The 24146-nt window shown below is 37.6% G+C and overlaps 1 protein-coding gene across 1 annotated transcript in view; it reads right to left on the reverse strand.

Annotated features, from left to right (window-relative positions):
* LOC150103500 (solute carrier family 12 member 4-like) overlaps nucleotides 1–24146 on the reverse strand; it is a 336194-nt gene that overhangs the window by 25701 nt on the left and 286347 nt on the right. The window contains exon 24 of the mRNA XM_090397527.1: nucleotides 4444–4715. Within this exon, the coding sequence (XP_090253653.1) occupies nucleotides 4444–4715 (272 nt within the window). The remainder of the gene's footprint in view (nucleotides 1–4443; nucleotides 4716–24146) is intronic.

The raw sequence follows: 24146 nt of genomic DNA on the forward strand, positions 1-24146 counted from the left end.
TAATAATAGTAATAATAATATCCCACCATGAAGTTCAGGTTTTATATATATATATACATACACACACACACCAAAAGAAGACAACTTCAATGGCATGGACATGTCGAAAGAATGCCATCAAAAAGACTACCCAACCTTGCTCTGTATGCAAGATTAAAAGAAAAAAGAAAAAAAAGGAAGGCCAAGAACTAAATGGGTAACATCAATAAAAGTCAACTCTGGATTACAAACATATAGAGTTCAAGATAACATGCAAGAAATCAAGACTCCTGGAGGTTGTTGTGGAAACACAGAAGACTCAACCCGTCTCCAGACAGTAAGTAAGTAAGTATATACAGGGTGTTCGGGATAAATTTGACATATTTATAATTAATTATATTTTTCCGTAAGTTACATGTATTAACACACACTTCTCTTCATTTAAAAGTTTGGACCCTTCTTCATTCATATACAAGATGTCAGAAAGGATGGATAGCTGGAACCCACCTGAATCATGGAAGAGAATAACTTGTATCATGATGATTCGTGCCCGCCATCAAAATAAGGATATTACGACTGCTGCCCAATGCTCCCTGAATACAGTAAAAACAATCAGGCATGAACTAGAGACTTGCAATGGTGACTACGAGGATGTAGCAAGAAGAAAGATCCCTAGCAGACGATCTGATTGCGTTCGTACAGCAGAATTCCTCGCAAATCTGCAGGAACAGGTGTTGAAGAACCCTGGCATTGGAATTCGGGCTTTGTTCGTGGAGTGGCTAACTGTAGTCAAGCCCTGGATAACAAGGGTAGCCAATGGTAGGCCGTATGTATGGCAGCAGGATTCGGCCCCTTGCCACACCTCTGGGAAAAGTCAAAAATGGTTGTCTGAAAATTTCTACGACTTCACCAGTCCAAATGTTTGGCCTCCAAACTCCCCAGACCTTAACCCCATGGATTATTTTGTATGGGGCGCAGTTGAAAAAGACACCAATCGCACTTCCAGTAATACAAAAGCCCAGTTAATGGATAAAATTAAAACAGTTTTTGCGGCCCTTCCCAGGGAGACTGTAGCATCAGCTTGTTCGAGGTTCCGAAGCAGAATTGAAGCTGTGATCGATGCTAATGGTGGTTATTTTGAGTAAATCTTGTTGATAGTATTGTAATTAACTCTGCCTGTAATGTTTTTTTGTCAATTCATTAAATTTAATAGATACAAAGAAGATTTTCTTTTTCCTTACGAAACTGTCAAATTTATCCCGAACACCCTGTATATATATATATATATATATACATATATATACATCATTGCAATCAACTTCACCACATGCTCTCCTAGCTGAATCAACATACATTTTCTTCAGAATTTGCCGGTGAGTCTCCAAGGTTTGTATTTCGTACTGAAACTCTTTTTTTCTCCAATAATATTCATCTGGGTCTACAGTTTACCTCTGAAAGCTGTTCATTTTTGTTTCTCTTTAAAATTTTTGTTTAAAAAGCCAACCATCATTTTTAATAATGACTGAGCAGAAGGCTGAACACAGGATCTACTGCAGTAAAGAATACAAATTTTAGGGTTTAGGTTTATACATTGTTATTTATAATGGTGAAGCTTCCGTAATTCAGTCTGTATAGACGAAGCCCTCTGGTTGGAAAGAACTGGGTTCAATTCCCATCTAAGATGTGAGGAACATCTGGTCTCTTTTGACTAAAGGTGAGTTAATCGGTTTCATATGAAGGCAGAGTCCCTCCCCCCCCCCCCCAGTAACTTGGGTTTTTCATCCCTCAAAACAGGCAAACCGGTTGCACGAAGCACACGACTACAGTCATAAAATATACTACAGCAAGGAAGGCAACGGGAAACCACCTTGCTCATAATCATCTCACTGGTATTGTAGCATATCAGCTATCACTCTAGCCACATGGCTGAGGGAATAGTCCATAGTCCATTCATAATGGTAGTTTTAAGAATGACATGACAATGTAAATGATATAATAATTAAAATAATTATAATGATAATATACTTAATATACTATAACATTATAATTAACAAAATGCTGAATTATCAGAAAACAATATGCTAGAAGAAATATATGCATGCAAGCATGAGTAAGAGAAACTGATGTGAAGAAATGAGGCAAGTTAGAAAGTCCTCAATTGCATCACTCAGTGGGTTTGAATGAACATTTTGCCAGTTTCCTAGACTTGAGGAAAATTTTATGCATCCAAACTTATTCAAGTTTTTTTTTTTTTTTTAGGTAGAGGCACATTCAAGGAAAAGTTTTTCATATTTATATTTACTTCAGTGAAGTCAGGTATCCTTCCAATGAATTACTGGAAACCTGTTTGGCCATAGGACAGCTTACAGCTGATCACATGGTAGATAGTAGACAAATCTAACAAACATTGATGGTCTTTAGGAAAGCAGATAATGGATTCAAAATTTTTTTTTTTTTGTGAAAGGAGTAACTACACAAAACAGGCTACTGAATTAGAAAATTTTATGTTATGTATAAGCATGCTGCAACTGCCAATACGATCTTCAATTCCCTGTGCATAGTTTGGTGAGATATGGATTAGGAATAGCCTTCATTAAATGCTTTGGTCAATTGCTGCACACAGGAAGTTCTGTTTATCCATACAAGCCTTCTCAGATGATGGTGATTTTGTTCCTGACAGACTGTCTTAGGACCATAGTTACACCTCTTAGACCAACAATGTGGTTATTTTTACACTGATTAAACACCTGGAATATCTCACCTTTTGAGAAACCAGCCAGCTCTATTGTTTTCAAAATCGTGGTACCAGCCAGATGGCTACCCACAATAAGTCCTTTATCTAACTCCAAAAGACCCTTGGTTTTTTCCATTGTGATCAACTCTATTAATGATTACCGACAATTCTTAAATAGAACACATGGTGATGCACATGACCAAGTATTTTGCATATACACTGCATAAATGACATTTATGTATCTGCATAAAGATTTCTAATTTAGTGACTGGTATGAGTAGAGTGTATATGCTTAAGGATTTTTGCAAAATTATCAGACATATCACAGATGTATGGGATAGTTTCACAGTAATCAAGTTTGGGAGGAAGCGTGTGGTATAAGATATCAATATTTTTTTGATCCAGCAGGAATTGCAGCCATTAGCTAAGACAGCTGCTAACTTTGGATGAAGTCTTTCATTTCACATATATTTATTCCATTTCCGTCCCGCAATATAAGTTATTACTTATTCTCTTGCCTATTTCTACATTTAACATATCATATTCAATAGAAAATTGCACCTGAATGGCTAAAGTGCTGTGGAGATTAACCTGAGAAAGTTAATCTCCACAGCTCAACCGGTATTGATAAGGCACTTTGGTGGGAAAGACGTGGGTTTAATACAGTCTAGGATGCAAAAAAACTTTATCTAGACTTTTGAATTGAAGATGAATTAGCTAGTCTCATATGGAGGTGATAGGATATTTATTCCCAGAAACTCTGATTTTTCATTCCACAGAACAAACAAACTTTTCAAAAGAAGGCAAGCAATTTTGCAGACGTAACTTACTGGCTTCATAGCCAGTATGTTACGAGACATTACGTAACAGTATGTTATGTATGTTATAGTGATAAAGGTATGGTGGTCCCACTGTATAAAGTTTTGATCAGACCACATCTAGATTTCTGTGCTCAGGTCTGGTCACTGGGATTTGAAAAGGGTGTAGAGACATAGCAAAAAAGTACATCAGGACTGTACAATGTTGGTTCAGAGGACTGACTGACGGCATGCAGACTGCAGAGTTTGGTGGATAGAAATTCAACGGGAATGGGTATGATTGAGACATTTAAGCTTCATAGATGATAACTGGTCTTTGTGATATGAGGATAGATTGAGGGAATGCAGTTTGAAAAGTCTTGTGAATAGGAGGAAGAGAGGAGATATGATTGAGGCATATGAAGAGTTGTTACTGAGTTGATGTGGAAGAGGGGAGTAGAACAAGGGGACATAGAAGCTTTAAAAAATGGAGAGTGGTTGGTGTGCAGAATGTAGTACCTAACACTGAATGCAGAAACAATGAATGAGTTTAAAGCATGGTTTGATGAGCATTGTGTGTCACAACATGTGCTTCCCACAATGAGTCTTTAGACTCCATGGAGAGGTCTGATGTTAATAATAACAGTGAAGAGTTTATGTACAACTTTATCTTGTGACTGATTAACAATAAACCATCAAGTTACATTTACACTAAAGAGATTAAATGTTTTGAATTTTCCCTTGGTACTTCAAAATAAGGATATTTTGGTAATATTAAAAAAAAAAGGCTTAAATGTTTTTTTTTTTACTGTAATAAGGTAAAAATCTGTTTTTCACAACTCCTATTTTTACAACTATAATCTCATAATCAACGAGTTCTATAAGAATAGGAATAAAAAATCTCTCTCTCTATATATATATATATACACTTACGGTCTCATCCTCATTAATTTATCAAAACTATCCTCAGGTTTAATGTATGTATCTTCTAAATTAGTTGAATTTGGAGAACTTTTCATGGGTGACAGCAATGGCGTAGATACAGGTGAGGTAGAGCCTGATAAATTTTTATTAAAATTATCCATCATATTACTGGTTACATCTAGCAACTCTGCATCATCTATATGTTGAGGAATTTCATTAAAACGCACTTTTGAACCTGGACGACTTTGGGTTTGGCGATGTTGGTCCACTATTGTTTGTAGCTATACATTTTTTTTTAAACAAAACAAAATTTAGATTACATGTATAGAACTTAATGGAAATAACTAGAGTTTAAAGTGCATTTCTTCTAAAAATTATATTCATAAGCAAAGGTTCATAATATGCAAAATCATTAAAACATTAGAAACACAAAAAAAAAAAGTTAAAAATGACAGCAATGTATTATTTTTTTTTATTAAGAGTCAGGATTAAATCAAGCTACAACAAAAAATGATAATCTGTTGATAATGCAACAATTTTTTAAATTTCATTTTTTAAATGCAATCCAGCCTATGAAAAGTTGAATTCTTGTAGCACACTAACACTATAGGTAATGATTAAGCAGAAGACTTACTTTGGAAACTAAATATTGCTTTTTAATTTTTTGCCACTTAACACCAGGTAACAAACATTGTTTTTTTTTTTTTTTTTTTTTTTTGACAGGCATAATAAAATTTCTATTGCTAGGAAATTTCATAAACACTGTGAGATTCAACTTTCACTGCTTGAGTAGTTAGGCAAAGACATCACTTATCCTAAATGATGAAAAATTTTAAAGGCAAGGGCACAGTGTTTTAAGGTAGCTTAAAAGTGTTTTAAGCAGACTTTAAAATAAGATCGAAGATAAGAACTTCTGGATGCCGTGGGATGAAGACAATTAAGTGATTTCGCTTAAAAGAGGAGAGTGTGAGGAATTGTTTTAGGGAGAGGGTGTTAGAGAGGATTTCGGATGGACTGGAAAGTGTACAGGATTGGTGGAATCATAATTCAAAAGTAATCCTGAGCTGTGCAATCGAGATGCTTGGTGAGACATCTGGAAAGTTTAGAGAGCAGAAGGAGGGTTGGTGATGGAATAATGATGTACAAGTGGCAGTGACAGCTAAGAGGAAGGCAAAGCAGAAGTGGGATGAGTCAAGAGTGGAAGAGGACAGAGAGGTGTACAAAGAGAGAAAGCAAGAAGCCAAGAGAGTTGTGGCACAGGCGAAGGCCATGGCATATCAAGATCTGTATGATCAATTAGAAACAAAGGACAGAGAAAAATTTACCAACTAGCGAAATGTAGAAATAAAGCAGCAAAGGACATCTTATATGTGAGGCAGATCAAAGATGCTGAAGGAAGAGTATTATGGAGGGATGCGGACATAAGAAACAGATGGAAAATATACTTTGAGGGACTTTTGAATGAGGAAAATGCAAGGACTCTCAGAGGAGATGGGCAGCCTTCTGAAGGGATGGTGCAGAACATCAGTAGAGTGGAAGTGACGGAGGCCATGAAGAGGATGAGGAATGGAAAATCGGTGGGCCCGGACAGAATTCCAGTGGAGGCATGGAGGGCACTGGGGAAGAGGGAATTGACCTGCTGTGGGACCTGTTCATGAAAGTTTGCCAACAGGAAAATATACCCGAGGAATGGAGGGAGAGTACTCTTGTCCCCATCTACAAGGGTAAAGGGGATGCACAAGACTGTAAAAATTATAGAGGAATAAAGTCGATGTCCCACACAATGAAGATCCTAGAAAGGGTTCTTGATGGTAGATTGAGGAAGGAGGTGGAGATTGCAAAGGAACAATTTGGATTCATGCCTGGTAGATCAACAACAGATGCTATCTTTGGGTTACGGCAGATGATGGAAAAATATCGAGAGAAACAGAGGGAGCTACATCTGGTATTTATTGATCTGGAGAAAGCATACGATAGAGTGCCAAGGCAAGAAGTCTGGAGGTGTCTGAGGGAGAAGAAGGTGCCGGAGAAATATGTCAGATTGGTGCGGGAGATGTACAGAAATGTGAAGACAAGTGTTCGGACCTGTTTGGGACAGACAGAAAGTTTTCAAGTAACAGTTGGCTTACATCAAGGGTCAGCATTAAGTCCGTTTCTGTTTAATATTGTGATGGAGGTGGTAACAGAGAGGTGAGAGAAGATGTGCCTTGGACAATGTTGTATGCAGATGACATCTTGTTGTGTGTAGATTCAAGAGAAGAAGCAGGAACTAAACTGGAAAGATGGAGAAAAGTACTGGAAGAGAGAGGTATGAGACTGAGCAGAAGTAAGACAGAGTACATGTGTTGCGCAGTCGGCAGCGGCCAGGAGACAGATCTGGAGCTGGAAGGAAATGTCATCAGGAAGGTGAGAGACTTTAGATACTTAGGTTCAACAGTGGAAGAAGATGGAGGAGCTGAGAAGGAAGTGGGATGCAGGATACAAGCGGGTTGGAGGAACTGGAGGGAGATGGCTGGAGTGTTATGCGATAAGAGGGTGCCGATCAATCTGAAAGGCAAAATTTATAGGACAGTAGTGAGGCCAGCTATGACATATGCTATAGAAACTGCAGCCCTGAGGAAAAATAACATCAGCAGGATGGAAGTAGCAGAGATGAGAATGCTTAGGTGGATGTGCGGTGTGACCAGAAAGGATCGTCTGAGAAATGACTATGTCAGGGGAACAGTGAAAGTTACGAACTTAGGAGCAAAAATACAGGAGGCAAGGTTGAGATGGTTTGGTCATGTGATGAGGAGGGAGGACGAATATGTGGGAAGAAGGGTCATGCAGATGGATGTGCAAGGAAGGCGGAAGCGTGGGCGGCCAAAGAAGAGATGGAGGGAGCTGGTAGAAGAGGACTTGAAGATGAAGAACTTGGATGTGGTGACAGCCCAAGACAGGAAGGTGTGGAGGAGACTCATTACAAACAGTGACCCCCACTTAAGTGGGAGAAGCTGCAGAAGAAGAAGAATCTATTGTATGTCTCCTCAAACGACTCAAAAAAACTACTCTCCAAGTGAAGCATCTAATCCTAACACAACTATTGACATCCCTTGTTCAGCTCCCACTAGCCAAGTGTTGAAATATTTCCTCTGCATCAATCATATAAAACTCTTTTGGTAAATTAATGCTTCTATCAAATTATCCACTCCATTCTACCAATTTTTTGCCTCTGGATCCTCACCAGTACTTTCTCATCTCCAAAGAAAACCTATAACCAAATTTAAGTAGAGTAATCCAGATGTAGCTGAATGGCTTTCCTTCTTCTAGATCGGTTGAAGAAGATGGGGTGAATAAATTTACTGAATGCATATAATACTTTTTTATAACATGATTAACAAATTATATGAAAAATCATACTTCAGTTTAATGACTTGTATGTGCTTGTTTTTTTCCACAAAGAAAATCAATGTTCAGGCTTACTGATGACAGTTGCAAGTGAATTTCTGGTTTTGTATCCTTTTTATTCCCATACTTTGTTTTTGCCATTGTATACGTGGAATAACCCTTTTTTGCATAAACAAGTTGTGACAAAAGGCATAGGGATCATTATCATGATCAGACGCAGGATATTCACTGTAAATTTGCAACCAAAAATTCGGAAGTTATTTCTTTTGGTACTTAATTTTTAAGGTCAAATCTGTAGATATCAATTAATTGTTCCCTCTTTTACTGATAAATTTTCACTTTGATAACAATTTAATGGGTTTTTAATCCAGTCGTATGATTGTTTGTTCTGGAAAATATTCTCTAATAGTATTTTGCAGATTCAACACCTTAGCATTCATCTAATTGCATGTGAAACCATTCATCCTCACAATAAGGTGCCATATTTCTAATGCATCTAGCAACCATTGTATTAGAAAGAGGCAAGCTATCAATTTCGTTGGCATATTTCTCACCAATTTTACAGTTAAGTAGATCTTTGGTGCAAGATTTTATTAATTTTTCTCCAATTTTATATGCCTCACCTTCTTTAGCAATACAATAATTAATGCAGTAGGAAGTCTCAAGTGATTTTTCATTATCAATATAATGAAAATTTAATAATATAAATTTTTAAAAACATCTTTTCTTGCTTTTGTGCTCTTCATATTTATACTTAAAATATTCAATGTTTTAGCCTGTCAAATGGAGGTGGTTACTCTCCATATATCTTCTTAATTTTTCAGGATTTATACTACTGTTATTATTATTATGGGCGACTCCAAGGAGTCCTTAGACTCATCGAGGGAGTCCCTAAACATCATGTTCATCACAACTATTTGACATTCACAGTATCTATCATACTTTGCCTTGAACTCATTCACCATCATAGCTCCAACAATAGACTCAGGCAGCTTATTCCACTCATTCACCACTCTAAAAGTAAAAAACACAGCTCTAACACCCTTACTAACCACACTCTTGCCCAGCTTCCATGGATGTCCCCTAGTCTTCCCATCACCAGTCCTATTCTCAAAAATATTCTCCGAATTAATCCTATAGAAACTCTTCAGCAATTTGAATGTCCCAATCATATCTCCCCTTTTCTGCCTATCAACCAATTTCTGCAACCCACAAATCTTCAACTTGTTTCCATAAGGTTCATTCCATAGACCTGCTATCATCTTGGTCACTTGCCTCTGGATCCTCTCAACCTCCTCCCCATCAAGAAGAAACCTAGGTGACCAGATCTGGGCACAGTAATCAAGATGGGGTCTTATCAAGGCTCGATACAGAGGAACAATAACTTGCTTATCTCTGCTCGTCAAAGTATTCTTCAGCATCCAAGTGATTTGATGAGCTGATTTAGCCACTTTTGCAATGTGCCCCCTAAACTTCAACTCCCTATCCACCAATACTCCCAAGTCCCTGGCCTCAATCTACTGGTGTGCAGTTCCACCAATGTGATATACTGCTGCTAATCTTTTCACCCCAAAAGGCATAACCTTAAATTTTGCCACATTAAATTGACATCCATTCTCCTTAGCCCAGACCTCCAATCTATTCAAATCATCCTGCAAAATTTTGACATTTTCTGCATTCACTATTTCCCTATCCAACTTAGCATCATCAGCGAGCAAATGAACCGTTCCTCTCAGATCGTTCCCTATATTGTTAATGAACAAATTAAACAGCAGCGGTCCAAGAACAGAACCCTGTGGCACACCACTAGTCACAAGCCGTCTTTTGGACTCTACTCCTGAGTAAACTACTCTCTGGTATCTCTCCATCAACTGCCCTCCTATCCATCTCACCAACCCTATATCCATTCCCATATATTGCAGTTTACAGATTAGACTTCCATGTAGTATCCTGTCAAAGGCCTTAGCCAGGTCCAGCAGTATAACTGTAAATCCATTATCTTTATCCAGTTCGGCCGTCACTGTGTTATAAAACCTGAGCAAGTTACTGAGGCATGATCTACCCTTCACAAAACCATGCTGTCCCCCATACAGTACCTCATTTTCATCAATCCATTCCTGTATTTTTCCCGTGACTACTTTCTCCAAGACCTTGACAACGACTCCTGATATGCTGATCGGTCGGTAATTTGCAACAGTAGTCTTGGATCCTCCTTTATGCAGTGGAACTATTTTCCCCTCTTTCCACCCCTTTGGGACTAAACCAGACCAGAGACTCAGATTAAACAATAAGGTCAAGGGCACTGACAATTCTTTAGCTGCTTCACGTAAGACCTGTGCTGATATACCATCCGATCCCACAGAATTGGATGGTATATCAGAACCTTATTTTTACATTATTACAGAACCTTAATGTATTCACATTAAGGTTCTGTAATAATTTCATTCACCACAATTCCCATATAAACTAATGGTTCCTTCAACGTCACCACCTGGATGATATACTCTTGTAAAGGGCTCACTCAGTAATTCCACTATATCGACTGACTCAGTGACCTCCCTACCATCGGCATTCCTTAAAATCATTCTGCCGTGTACAGTTTTTCTTTTACTAGCAGCATATTGAAAGAGCTGTTTGGGATTATCTTTAGCTTACATGGCTAATTTCCTTTCATAATCCATTTTTGCTTTTCTCACCTCGCTCATTACCCTTCTGGCCTGTGCTCTATACCGTTCATGTGCCTGCAGGTCACCTTTCTCCTTAAATTCCTTCCACAGTTGTTTCTTTTTCTGCAACTCAAGTTTAATGGTGTTATTCATCCATTTAACCCCTACTTGATTTACTATTCGGACTCTAGGTATACAGTCAGCCATAACCTCCTGCAAATGCTCCCCGACCACTTCCCAAGCCCTATCAACATCCAGCCCTTGCAGTTTTACATGCCATGGCACTGAACCAAGAAATCTCCTAAGCTTGTCATACTTGCCAGCACGGTAATTGCACATATACCCTGTCTTAATCGAAAATTTCACACATTTAGCCACCTCCCAGGTCAAGACTATATGATCACTCTCACCAATAGGTGGCAACATGGTATGGTCATATTCATTACAGTCAAATTCTCAGATGCTATTACTAGGTCAAGTACTCTCGAACCCCTAGTATTTTCCATTACATGCTGTCTCAGATAGTTATCCCTCAGTAATTGGATAAAATCCAGTCACTTATTTACATATTTTTTTATGTTCGATGCATACTCTGTTTGGCTTGTCTTCAGTTCCAGTCTCAATAAATCCAAACAAAAGTAGCTTTCATCATACTTCCTTTTTCGTAGAACCATCTACTTTAATTTCTGTGTTCTAATAAGGCCTGCAGGCATTTCTGAAATGGCTGTTTGGCATGTTGAGGTTCTGGAAGTAGATTCAAAATCAACTGCTGGGGTTGAAGAATTTTCATGTTTTTTTTCTGTTTAAGTTTTCTGACCAAGGTCAATAGCGAAAGGCAAATCTCTTAATTAAAATTATTTAATTATCATTGATCAAAATTCTATTCCATTTCATAAATAAATTAATATGAATGAAGAGACCTTACCTTGCCATGGGCCTCTCTTAAATGAAACAAAGAAATTAAGATCTTACAATTTCACTGTGATTACAGAGTCAACTATTACATTTAGCTAACCAACAACTGTTTTAAATAAAAAAGTACGGAACAATATCTGGATTTGCGATGCAAAGTGTTCACATTATGCACTACTTCTGTCACAGCACTTCATTTTTTATTATTTGTTATGTTTATTTCACTTAAAATAAGTCACTTATTTTGATGTTTGCATGTATGATTGGCTGACATAGGAAATGGGCGAACCACTCAACTAGATAGTATACAATCTGGGATTGGCCAGCAGAAAAAGGTGGCAGATGCCTCGCACCTCAATTCAAAAATGATACTTTTTTTACATTATTTGATGCAACAAAGATGATCTGTTTCTATTCCTGAATTCAAATTAATCCCACAGAACCCCTAGGATGATTCTAACAGAACCCTGCAGTTCCAGGGAACATAGTTTGAATATTGCTGTTCTAGAGTACGGTTTCATCAAACTTATCTTTTTATTACAAAATGAATAACTTCACACTTTTCTACATTACAATTCCACATTGGCAACTAATCCTGAAAATGGATGGCACTCTAACATCGAGTCCATACTTGTCCACTACTGCAGATAGGCTCAACTCTTTGAGTATGCAGCAAAGAGTAGGAGGGTCACATCAGCATGCATGGAAGGTGCCAAGTGTAAGCTTGCCTGGAGCCACTGTTGGTGCAGATCTTGGTGGTAGAGGCAAATACTCAAATGAAAAATCTGGATGACTGAGGTGGAGAAGGGTTCCAAGTGAATAGCATTTGAACATGGGTCAGTCGGTCCTGAGGGATAGGAGAAATCTGTTCCAAAGTGAGAAGTTTTTTTTTTTTTTTTTTAAAGTAGCACTGTTATAGCACAATTGCAAGAACAGCAGAACATCGTGCCCTTTGACTGGAAAAGAGGCACGTTCAATTTTCATCATGAGGAGAAGAATCTTGGCATGGGCTTTTAAACTCAAGGTAAGTTAGCTGATATCACATGGTGTTAGCATGGTTATTCCTCCTGGAAATTCGGGATTTTCATCCTGCATACAGGCAAATGGGCACACAAAAAATACTGGTATTGATGGTAATGGGCAGTAGATGATATTGATTCTTGCAGAAGCAGTGTCGTTGGGTGTATTTGTAGAATTAAGTAGTAGGGGATATGTGTAGCGGAGCAGAGTGGAGTGCTCCCCTGTGATGATTCCTTGAACTCCCTGGTGGTGTCAAGTGATAATAATAATAGTAAAATAGGTAATCATCTTATTCCTATGCTGTCAGTCCATTTAAATTCTGCACACTTTCTACGTCGTCTTGATTAACTACTTTACAAAATCTACAATTAATTGAATATTTACTTTCAAAACATTTCCTATATCATTAATGAACAAATTGAAAGACAGCAGTACAAGCATAGAGCTCTACAACCAGTGGTGAGCTATATACGGGGCTCGCGTGAGCCCTTTGTTAAATTTTTCTCAAATTTGCGAGCCTCTTGTTCTTCTTGTTTAATAATCTTGTAGAACTAGAAACCATCGCAGAATGCATACATGCTACTATAATTGCTACTTTAAATTCATATGGATTTTCTGATAACTATTTAAAAAATCATCTCATTGCATTTTGTTCTGATGGAGCTAGTTTAATATTGAGAAACAAATCAGGTGTTGCAATCAAACTTCTACAAAAATTTCCCAACATTGTGATCTGGCATTGCATGGCTCATCGTTTACAATTAGCATTAGACAATTCAATAAAAAACATTAAAGAAATAAATCATTTTGAAATATTTATGGATAGATTATGTTTTTTTATCATCAATCACCAAAAAAATCAACGAGAATAAAATACGATTGCAAAAGACTTGGTATTGAAATTTTAAAGATAGGTCGTGTGTTGGGACCACGATGGGCAGCTTGCAGTTTACAAACAGCTGTTGCTGTGTGGAGAAATTACCCAGCTTTATGCAAGCATGTGGCATCGAACGGTAAATATAAGTCAATTTGGAATTTTTAAAAGATCTAGCATTAATGATTGATATCCTACAGGAATTGTCATATTTGTCAGAAGCTCTACAAAGTCATAATATAAGTGTGATAAGGGCTAAGTTAGTCCCCCCCTTTTTTTTGCTCAGCGATGCGAGCCCTTTGTTAAAATTTCCATAGCTCACCACTGTCTACAACACATCACTTTCTCCTGGAATATGACTTCTTTTATCCTTCAACTGGTTTCAACCTTTATTGAGGTCTCATCAGTAACCAAGGAGGTCACAAGTAACTAAAAAATATATGGAAATATGACTTCTATATTATTTCAACCTTGGTATCACTTCTGGGTCTGGATCCAACTGATGAGACTTGAATAAAGGTTGAATCTGAGTAGTGACCCTTCCCATAATGCATAGCATTATATGTCTGTTAGGATATGTGCTTTGCATTATGGGATACTAAGCCAATTGATGAGAAGTCATTAGCCTCTATATACAGACAAATCAGCCCAACAATTTACAGACAGAAAATACTAGTGGTGGTGGCAGTGTTGATGTAGATGACGACGATGGTAGTAAAGGTTCAATGTAGTTGGTGGACGGAGTGGTGAAGATGGAGAGTTGTAGAGTAGGTGTCCTCCCTTGACGAGTCTTTGGAATCCTTGGAGGTCTCACAAAATAATAAGAAATAATATATGAGTTGGCCAGTCATGAAGTTACTTCCCTTGCAAACTTTGTTTGCTTACACTTGGATAAAGGATTAAACCAAGAATATAATTTCTTGGCTTCTTTAAATTATACCCTACACATGAAAGTCGATCATAAAAATACTAGTGTTTTAACTGAAGAAAAAAAAAATCTCCCAACAAAAATTTAAAAAAAAAAAAAAAAAAATGGAACAAATAATAAAAATACACCCCAACCATCCTAAATAATTCTTTCTTTGAAGGTTACAAGAAGAAACAATTCTCATAAGCCACACTGTAACTTATGCCCCAAGAGTAACCTAGTTAAAGTCAGAAATTTCCAGTTCCATTATTTTTGAATAATTCTGAACAAAACTGCTGATTCAAAAGAAAGATTTCAGTATTGTGGCCACATGTTTATTAAGAGAAATAAAGATAAACAAGCACGATAAGTTTTGTATGTCGTTTGCCTTACATCTTCAGGGGTTACAGGTAACTAAAAGTTTAAACACAAGAAATGAGAAATTACTCAAAATAGTCCATTAGATGTTATGGCAATCTAGCTGTTCATCAAATTAAAATTGAACCGCATTCGGATTTTTTAATCCGAATGTGGTATGTATTATTATTAATACTACATAATACCACAAAATATCCAATGTATAGTGTTATGTAGCTTATGTCCTGTGAATATATATGTTTTCTTGTATCGATAACCTCAATACAGAGGTCAAAATGTCGAGTATTATTCATAATTAAAAGTAAAGTAATTACTCCAACATCTGTGTTGTCTCCATAAATTCTTCAGTGAATGCGGACCACCATGTAACCTTCAAAGAAAGAATTATTTAGGATGGTTGGGATGTATTTTTATTATTTGTTCCATTTTTTTTTTAAAATTTTTGTTGGGAGATTTTTTTTCTTCAGTTAATTTTGGCAGGCTTTGGAATGCAAATTTTTGGCAGTCGATAGCTCGAGTAAGAGGTTTCAGCATACAGAGCACATGCGATCTCATCCAGATGGCGGTGCAAGTTTTTCAGCACTGAAGTTCGCTCTGCAGTTACTGGCTTCGGTTGACCTCCCGCTGCACCGACATCCAATCTAGACTGCCTCAGGTGTATTCATCGGTGACCTTCTCTTCATTCCTTCAGCCCTTTGACCTCTGGTGTGGCCTCACGGTATAGTTGTGTCCTCTGTTCCTACTGCCGATATTACTGCCCAAATTCGAGGCTCTCGTCCATGCCTTTTTATTTCACCTCCAGGACCTTGCACGAAGGGCTGAGACCCCCAAAGAATTCGGCACGACTCCTTGATCTTCTGCTAAAGCCGACTAGTTCTTTCTTCTCCTGGTGCACTTCATAAATCCGATTTGTCGGACAGCAGAACTTCGTCTGATCCACACCGACCCTTTTAAGAACGACCTTGAAGGTGGGCATACACAGAGCTTGTAAACAAAGGTTGCCAAAGCACTTAGTTATAACAATAACATACAGTTTCCAGTGACATAGCATTCTCTTTTGTTGTTACTAACTTTAGCCATTCTTTGTTTGCTACATTTTGGGCAGGTTAAATTTTCCATAAGATTATATAATTCTTTATACAAAGGTTATTTTCACAATACAAACTTTTGAGATGTGACCTCGGTAAAGGTCGACGTAAAGCGCTTGTACAATTCCAAGCTAGCTACATCGAATTTTACAATAGCATTATTCTTTAACTGAAGAAAAGATTAATCATAAAAGTGTAAAATAAATTGCATAAATAATTATATAATTTATATGATCATACAAAAACTTAATATATATAATATCATACTAAACATATCATTAGATAGATGTAATATCCAAATGATTTCTTAGGACCTTCTGTCTTTGTAAATATCATTATTGGCCTTAATCGAAAAAAGTTGCGTTCCAAAGGAATGGAAGGAAGGCAAGATTGTGCCCGCTTTAAGGGAGGTGATAGAACTGAAGCATCGAATTATAGGCCTATCTGTGTGTCAGGTGTTGGAGAAACTGGTGAGAATTAGGATCCAAAATTGGGTTGACAACAATCATATTATCTTTGAAGGATTTGCTAAAGGGGAGGTCATGTTTTAGTAATCTACTTACTTATCACAATAAGTGAGTAGATTACTAAAATGATAGCTTCCTTGGATAGAGGAAAGGGATACACAGTAGTATACTCAGATTTTGCAAAGGCTTTTGACAGATTACTGCATGATAAGTAGACAGTCAAATTAGAGCAGATGGGGTTGGATATTAGATTAGTGCATTGGATTGGAGACTGGCTATCTGATAGGTATCAGCAAGTTGTGTATGGGGATATTATTTCATGATATAGACAAAGATTTGGATGGGGATATTCAGTTGTTTGTAGATGATGCAAAGTTGGGACAAACTATGAAGAGTAGAGAAGGTGTTGTGGCCTTAAAAGTTCAATGTTTCAAAATGTAAGGTTTTAAAAATTTGGGAAACAAAGATGGGATGTAGAACTCGGACTTGCTGGGGATATATTGTTGGAAGTGGAGTAAATAAGAGATCTTGGGGCAATAGTAGCTAAGGATCTGAAATTTAGGGGATGCACTGCCAAAATTGTGAGGACAACACGAGGAATTCTGGGAATGATGCAGAAGACACTGACTTGTAGAAGTAACGAGATTCTTGTTACATTGAATAACGCTCCGATTAAGCTACACATGGACTATTGTGCACAGATTTGGTCACCTGGTTTTCAAAAGGACGAAGATATATTGGAAAGAGTTCAGAGGTGATTAAGGTGTTTTCCGATTTCTGGAATTTCGAATATGAGGAAAGGTTGAGAAGATGCAATTTACAGAGTCTAGTGGATATGAGGAAGAGGGGTAGAGACCTATAAATTGATAAAGGGTTGTTAGAGTATCAATGTAGAAGAGGTTTTACAGAAAACAGTGGGAGATCAGGGGAGAACCAGAGGTCATCTCTGGAAGCTGTATAAGGAGGGTGTGAGCAGGAGAGTGATAACAGGTTTTTTGCATGCAGAGTTGTGAATGATTGGAATGCCTTGCCTGAGAAGGTGGTGTCTGAAGAGAATTTGAGTGTGTTTAAGACTAGGTATGAGCTGTGTGTATGACAAAAGGACTTCCTAGATGAGTCTTTGACTGCATGGTGTCTTAGGATGATAATAATAATAGTTCATTTTCTGGTTCAGATAGGAAATGTAATTGAAATATCTGAAAATGAATGAATGAATTTTTATTATTAACACTGAAGTACTACAAATGAAAATATAATACAACAGATAATAGGAATAAGGAACAGAGATAAAAATCAGAAAATGGAAATAGATTACAAGGAAGAGTATAATATGAGTAACCAAGGGCCATGGCCATATTGGTTACTACAGAAATAGAAATGTAGGCAATACAGTCAATTGATTAGTGACTATATCTATGAGGGCACATATACATCCAGCATATAAATGAGCTATAATAAATAACATTTAGAGCATTCTATAATATTTGTTTAAAATAAATCAATATTATTTAGTGCCATGAGGTAGTCTCTCAATCTTTTTCTAAAAGAGTGTCCTGAAGTTACAGATTTAATTTTATTAGGCAGTGTATTGTAGCTGCTTGTTGCTAAGTGCCCGAAAGATTTGTGAAAAATTTCTTTGTTTGCCTTGGAACTACCAACAAGTTCTAGCCACACTTTACAGCCTTCATTTGTCACCTTTACCACTCTCCTAACTGTGAAAATCTTGCTGCCCTTTTTTGACAACCTATCACTAAAAACTGATTTCTTACTAATTACCCAAATTGTAAGATTGTCCCTCCTTGGAGATTTTAATATCTATAACACAAACTGGCTTCCTTACTCCTGCTTCACAGTTCAAGCTGGAAGGGAAGCTGAATCATTTGTCATCAGTAATGATCTAACACAAATAGTCAATCTGCCAACCAGAATATCAGACAATACCAATCATTCTACCAATGTTCTTTTTTCTTAACCAATTCTCCCTCCAAATATACAATGGATGTCTGCTCTCCCCTTGGCAACTCTGACCACAATCTTATTCAAGTCTCCTTTTTCTACAGTTCATCCTCCTCCCAGCCAATCTCAGCCTCGTACCCTATGGCACTATAATTGTGCCAACTGGGATGACCTGGAATTTTTATGCTGCTTTTCCATGGTCAGGTTACTGCTTTTGCTTTTATGATCAAAGCACCTACACTGAACTAATAACTAAAATAATTCTCACTGGAATGAGAGCCTTCACTCACCACTCCACTGCAAACTCCTGACCTGTATCCAAGCCCAGGTTCTCAAAAAATGTGCCTCTGCAGTCCATGATAAAAATGCAGCTTATATTCAATAGCTTAAATTAGAAACTATCTTCTCATTTAGCTTACACAATAGATAGAAGCACGAGTAAAAAAGTTATCAATGATTCTTAAATAGACTTCATAAGAATGAAATGCAATAAACTCGCCTCCCTCTCAACTGGCAGTCAAGCCTTTTGGTCCCTTGCTTAGGCTGTTGGATGTAACTTCTGTCCTTCCATGATGCCACCTCTCTTGTATCCTGATGGCATTATGGTAACCTCACCCAAGGAAAAGGCAGACCTCTTGGCACCAGTTTTTTCCCTCCTACTCCTGCCTGGATAATTAAAGCGAATCACCTCCCATACTTCCACACTGTCTACTTAATGCCTCTTCTGAACTTTTGCAAAAAGAACATCAGAAAAATCCTCATTAATCTGATACTAATAATGCTCCTGTTCGAGATAGTATTCCAGTTGTGCTCAAGACTTGACACCTATCCTTGTATCATCTAAATAAACTTTCTATTGGCATCTACCCAACAGCATGGAAGCAAGCCTGTACCCAAAAAGGAATACAAAAGCCAGCCATCTAAAACTATCGTCACATTGCTCTTACCTGAGTACTTTCAAAAGTGATAGAGAAAGTTATCAATAACCAGTTTCTTCATTACCTGGAGACTCATCAGTTAATTAGCGATCACCAATATGGATTCCACAATTCTCATTATACAGCCAACCTCCTGGCTAATCTAACTCACCCGTGGACTCAGGCCATAGAAAGATTTGAAGAAACTCATGTTATCTCTCCCTCTCTCAATATTTCTAAGACATTTTGATTGTGTCTGGCATTGAGGCCTCCTGCCATCATATGTCCCCACCCACTCTACACTCTGATTGGATAACCAACTTCCATGCTGCTGGGTAGATGCCAGTAAAATATGAAAATGGGAGATTCTAGGATAAAACAAACAACAATAAAAGCCTATTTTACAAAAAAGAATGATAAAAATAAAAATAATACATATATGGTTTATCAGACTCACCAAATGTTTGTTTGCTTTTTAAACTTATGACTGGTCTGGTATTACAGAACTAATGCATACACATCATCACCCCCAGCAACTGGAAGGAGTATGTGAAATGACTATGATTATATGATCTATATGAAGCTGAGCAAGAACCTCTCTCTGTACAGAACCTGCATACAATAGACTGATGCAATTTAATTTCAGAGCTTCATTTGATAAAACTAATTATTAGTCTCTCCCTTCCATGATGACTGCAAATGGGATAAAAATGTGTGTGTGACAAACTGAAACACTGGTTTACTTCATTGAAGGCTCTCTGCATTTACAGGTGCACAAGCTTCACTCTTATGGGAACAGCCTGCTGCCACCCGCATTCTCCTGGCTGACACTAACGAAGCTGTCTGTGCACACAAACCCATTCTTGACAGAATTCCATGTTTAGCAACCTCCCAGAATAAGACTGTGAGGAGGCTGGTATTACTACCAGATCCAACACACTCAAACCCCTGGTCCCTCCAGGACATGCTGTTTAAGGTAATTATACCTTAACAACTGTATAAATTCCACATTCATCATGTCATGTCCCCCTTTTCAACCTCCAATCCAATCTATATCCCTATTGCTGAAGTCCTCCATAATAATTACTTGCCCTGCACTTGTACTAATCTGTCAATTCATGGCATTCACATTTTCCTGTGGACTTCTTGTTCAATAGCAGCAACCAAGAGAATATTTGGTTTTCCTCAAGACCTTAATATCCTCCTTAATTTCTATTTTTGTTGGTTGACATTCTTCAGCTATCATCAGTAATACCCACCACCTGTCCTATTCCCTCTATCTTCTCTAAAAACACAATATCCTTAACATTCTATCCCTATACTACTGCATTTTCTGCTTATCAGGGATGGCTAATGACTATAATTTTTGGCTAGGTTGAGCTGACCAATGCCCAAAACTCCTCTCCTTTATTTCTGATATTTCCTGCATTTGTGTTCAAGCATTTCAGCATCTCCTCAGACCTATAGTTAATACTGAGAAACTGCATCCAGCACTGCACAGTCATCTGTCAATGGGTGGCTGAACCCACACTTGACTGCTTACCCCTGATTTTGCACTTCCAACCTCCCATGAACAACTTTCTCCAAACACCTAAACAATTTTCAATGCAGTCCATCAGGCATATACAAGTCCTTTCATTCATCAAATTCACTTCAGACATTTATAAACCTCCCAACCCAACCCACACCAATTCCTCCTTCACAATCTTCTCATTGACAATCATGTGCTTCTCAATTCTGTCTTATCATGCTGAGGCAGCATACTTAATCTTTACTTTCTTACCATTCTTTTTTTTTTTTTTTGTTTCTATCAGCAACTCTTTCATATCTTCTCTCATTGAATATGTTTCACCTTTCAAATCATTTGTGCCTGCTAAAACAATCAAGTCTTTCGCTCTTTTCTTCTGCAAGGTAATAGTTCACTGGCATCTTTGATCTTCATACCTGTTTCAACTTCCAATCCAGTCTATATCTCTACAGCTGAAGTCCTCCATAATAATTGCTTGGCCTGCACTCCCTCATTGTACTAATCTGTCAATGCATGGTATTCACATTTTCCTTTAAGTACAACTTTCTCATTAAGTGCAACTCTTATCATTGAATTCCCCATGTAATACTCAAATTGCATTTAATGGAATGAATACAGCACAGAGAAATAAGTGAGCACTGTGTGTTAAGGCTTAAGTGATGTGAGGACATCATGTTGGAGGTTTAACCACCTTACCAGCCATTATGGATCAAATGCACATCCTCATACGCTTCGTATCCATCATATTTCATTGTAATATCAATGGTATTACAATTTTAACATGCACTTCGTATCCATGATAACTTGGACGTAAATATAAGTCCTGGCCGGTAGCGTGGTTAAGAGAATATTTACAGCACTAGGAAAGGATTAAAACTAATTTTAATCCTTCCAATATTTCATCTTAGTCACTAAGACATCTTCAAGGATTACAAATAACTCTTATAACACACACACAAAGACAACACAATACTAAATGAAAGACGTGGGTAGCTTTAAAGTCCTATCTACGTGGTACACCCTTTATGGGTGTTTGAAGGTCACCTAGGATGTCAAGTGGGACCTCTGACAATTGTTTCTCAAATTTTGGGAAGTTTTATGCATTCGTATTTATTTATATTCAGTTCATTTCTGAGTGCCACCACAGGTTCTAAAAAAAAGTTTTATCCTGTGGGTTATATCCAATACACGGTCTGCAAGGCCAGATCGACCACAGTTGTGATTCCAGATGTATGATTTGTGTTCTAAATGGAATGGTGGCTGATCTACCTGTCTCTCTGAAGTAAGCCAGCTCACATCATCTGGATAGGAGTTTAGTCACCCACATGTTTCATTTAGTATTGTGTTGTCTTTATGTATGTGTTAAAAGAGTTATTTGTAATCCCTGAAGAGGTCTCAGTGACTGAGATGAAATATTTCATCTCATAACTACATGCCAATAATTTCTCCAATTGCTGCAGATCATGTTTCGTCCTGTTAAGGACTCTGTGTAAGCATATTATTTCACTCCTTGCTGTAAAACACATCATCTACATTGCTTTCAGCAACTTCTTTCATATTCTTATTCATATATCTGTAGGGGTGTTGCTACAGACCTGGCAGCTCAGTTGTAGGGAACAAAGAAATGCATCACCAATTTAGCCTTATGGGTACCAAGCAAATGATCATTATGGGTGACTTTAATTTTCCAAACATTGATTGGGTAGAAGAGAAATCTCGTGATCAGAAAGAACAGGAATTTATTGAATTGTTGCAAAATAACTTTCTCAAGCAGCATGTTAAAGAAGGAACTCGAGGTCAAAGAGTGTCGGATTTGGTCATAGCATCAGAAGGGATCTCTGTCAAGAATATTTACCACCAACTGGTGATAGTGATCATACTGTTCTTTCTTGGGAAGTATTTACTTGTATTGAAGCTCCGATTAAATCAGGCTACATGCTGAATTACAAAGCTGTAATTATGATCAACTTAGAAGAATACTATCTTTGATCCCATGGTATCAGTTACTGAATGGAAATAATGTCAGCAATGCATGGGAATCTTTGAAAAAGTGCTTGAATAAGGCGGTATCTGAATGTATCCCTAGTGTTCGAAGAATAAATATGTTGGGAGTGAAATGAATGTGCAGCCTTATTAAGCTACAGATCCACAAGAAGATGATGATGTGGAAAGAATAAGAGTGAGAGGAGTTATGAAATATATAAAACTCAGGCCAGAAAAGTAACGAGTATTGTGAGAAAAGCTAAAACGGAGTATGAAAAGAAATTGCCATGCAAACTAAAGGTCCAAAAGAATTTTATCGCTATGCTGCAAGCAAAAGAAAGAAGGAATGTGCAAGAATAACTTTATTGAATGCAAATGGTACATGAGTGTCGGAAGTTAAGGAGATTGTTCAGTTAATGAGTGCTCACTTTGCTAAGATATATCAACCAGGTATATGTAGCTATGTAGCATGGTGCTACTGCTATGTTGGATGAAGAGTTAGAGGTTCATGAAAATGAGGTTGAAGAGCTCTTGCATAACCTGGATAAGAATTTGTCAATAGGGACAGATGGAATATCTGCCCGTTTGTTAAAGGAATGTTCAGGTGAATTGGCTAGGCCTTTCACACATTTGTATAACTTGAGTCTCAGCTCAGGAATGATACCACAGGAATGGAAGGAATGTATGATACTTCCATTGCACAAGGGTGGTGCAAGAACTAATGTGTCTAACACTGACTTATCAGTATCTCTGATGTGGTTGTGAAGGTTTTAGAGAAGTTGGTAAGAATTCACATACAGAAATGGGTAGACAAACAAGCTATACTCTGCATGGAGCAGCATAAGTTTACTAAAGGAAGATCATGTTTTAGCAATTTGTTCATATTTTATAACAATGTTACTGCCAAGTTGGATAAAGGGAATGGATACACTATGATAAGGTTGGATTTTTGTAAGGCATTTGATAGGACACCATATGAAAGGCTGTTGCATAAACTGGAGAATATGAGATTGGAATATAAACTCTTGACTTGGATCAGGGGATGGATGACAGACAGATAACAAAAAGTGGTATACAGTGGGTGTGAATCTGCCAAATTTGAGGTGACCTGTGCACCTCAGGGTTCAGTCCTTGGGCCATTACTGTTCAATCTGTACATTAATGACATCAAGCAGGGTCTATCATCAGATTTGCAATTGTTTGCTGGTGATGCGAAGATAGGCAGGGCAATTAGGGATGCTACTGATATTCGGTAATTACAAAATGATTTGAATAGACTGGAAATCTGGGCAAATGAAAATGGCTATCAGTTTAATGTTAGTAAGTGTAAAGTTATGCACTTTGGCGTGATTAGAGGTCCAGCGGCATATTATATTAGTGGGATTATACTACAAGAAACTGAAGAGGCAAGGGATCTTGGTATATTGGTGGATAAGAATTTAAAGTTCAAAGGTCACATAGCAAAAGTTGCAAATGCAACTCAGAGGATAATTGCTATGTTGAAGCGAACTTTGACATGCAAGGACAAGGAAGTAATTTTGCCTCTTTATAAGGCTTTGATAAGACCACACTTGGATTACTGTGCGCAGATTTGGTCTCTGGGGTCCAAGGGGATAAAGAAGCTGTGGA

This window comes from Typopeltis vanoorti, chromosome 9, assembly GCF_054136105.1.
Source record: "Typopeltis vanoorti isolate ZY-2024b chromosome 9, IOZ_Tvanoo_1.0, whole genome shotgun sequence".
In the NCBI taxonomy this organism is placed as follows: Eukaryota; Metazoa; Arthropoda; class Arachnida; order Uropygi; family Thelyphonidae; genus Typopeltis; species Typopeltis vanoorti.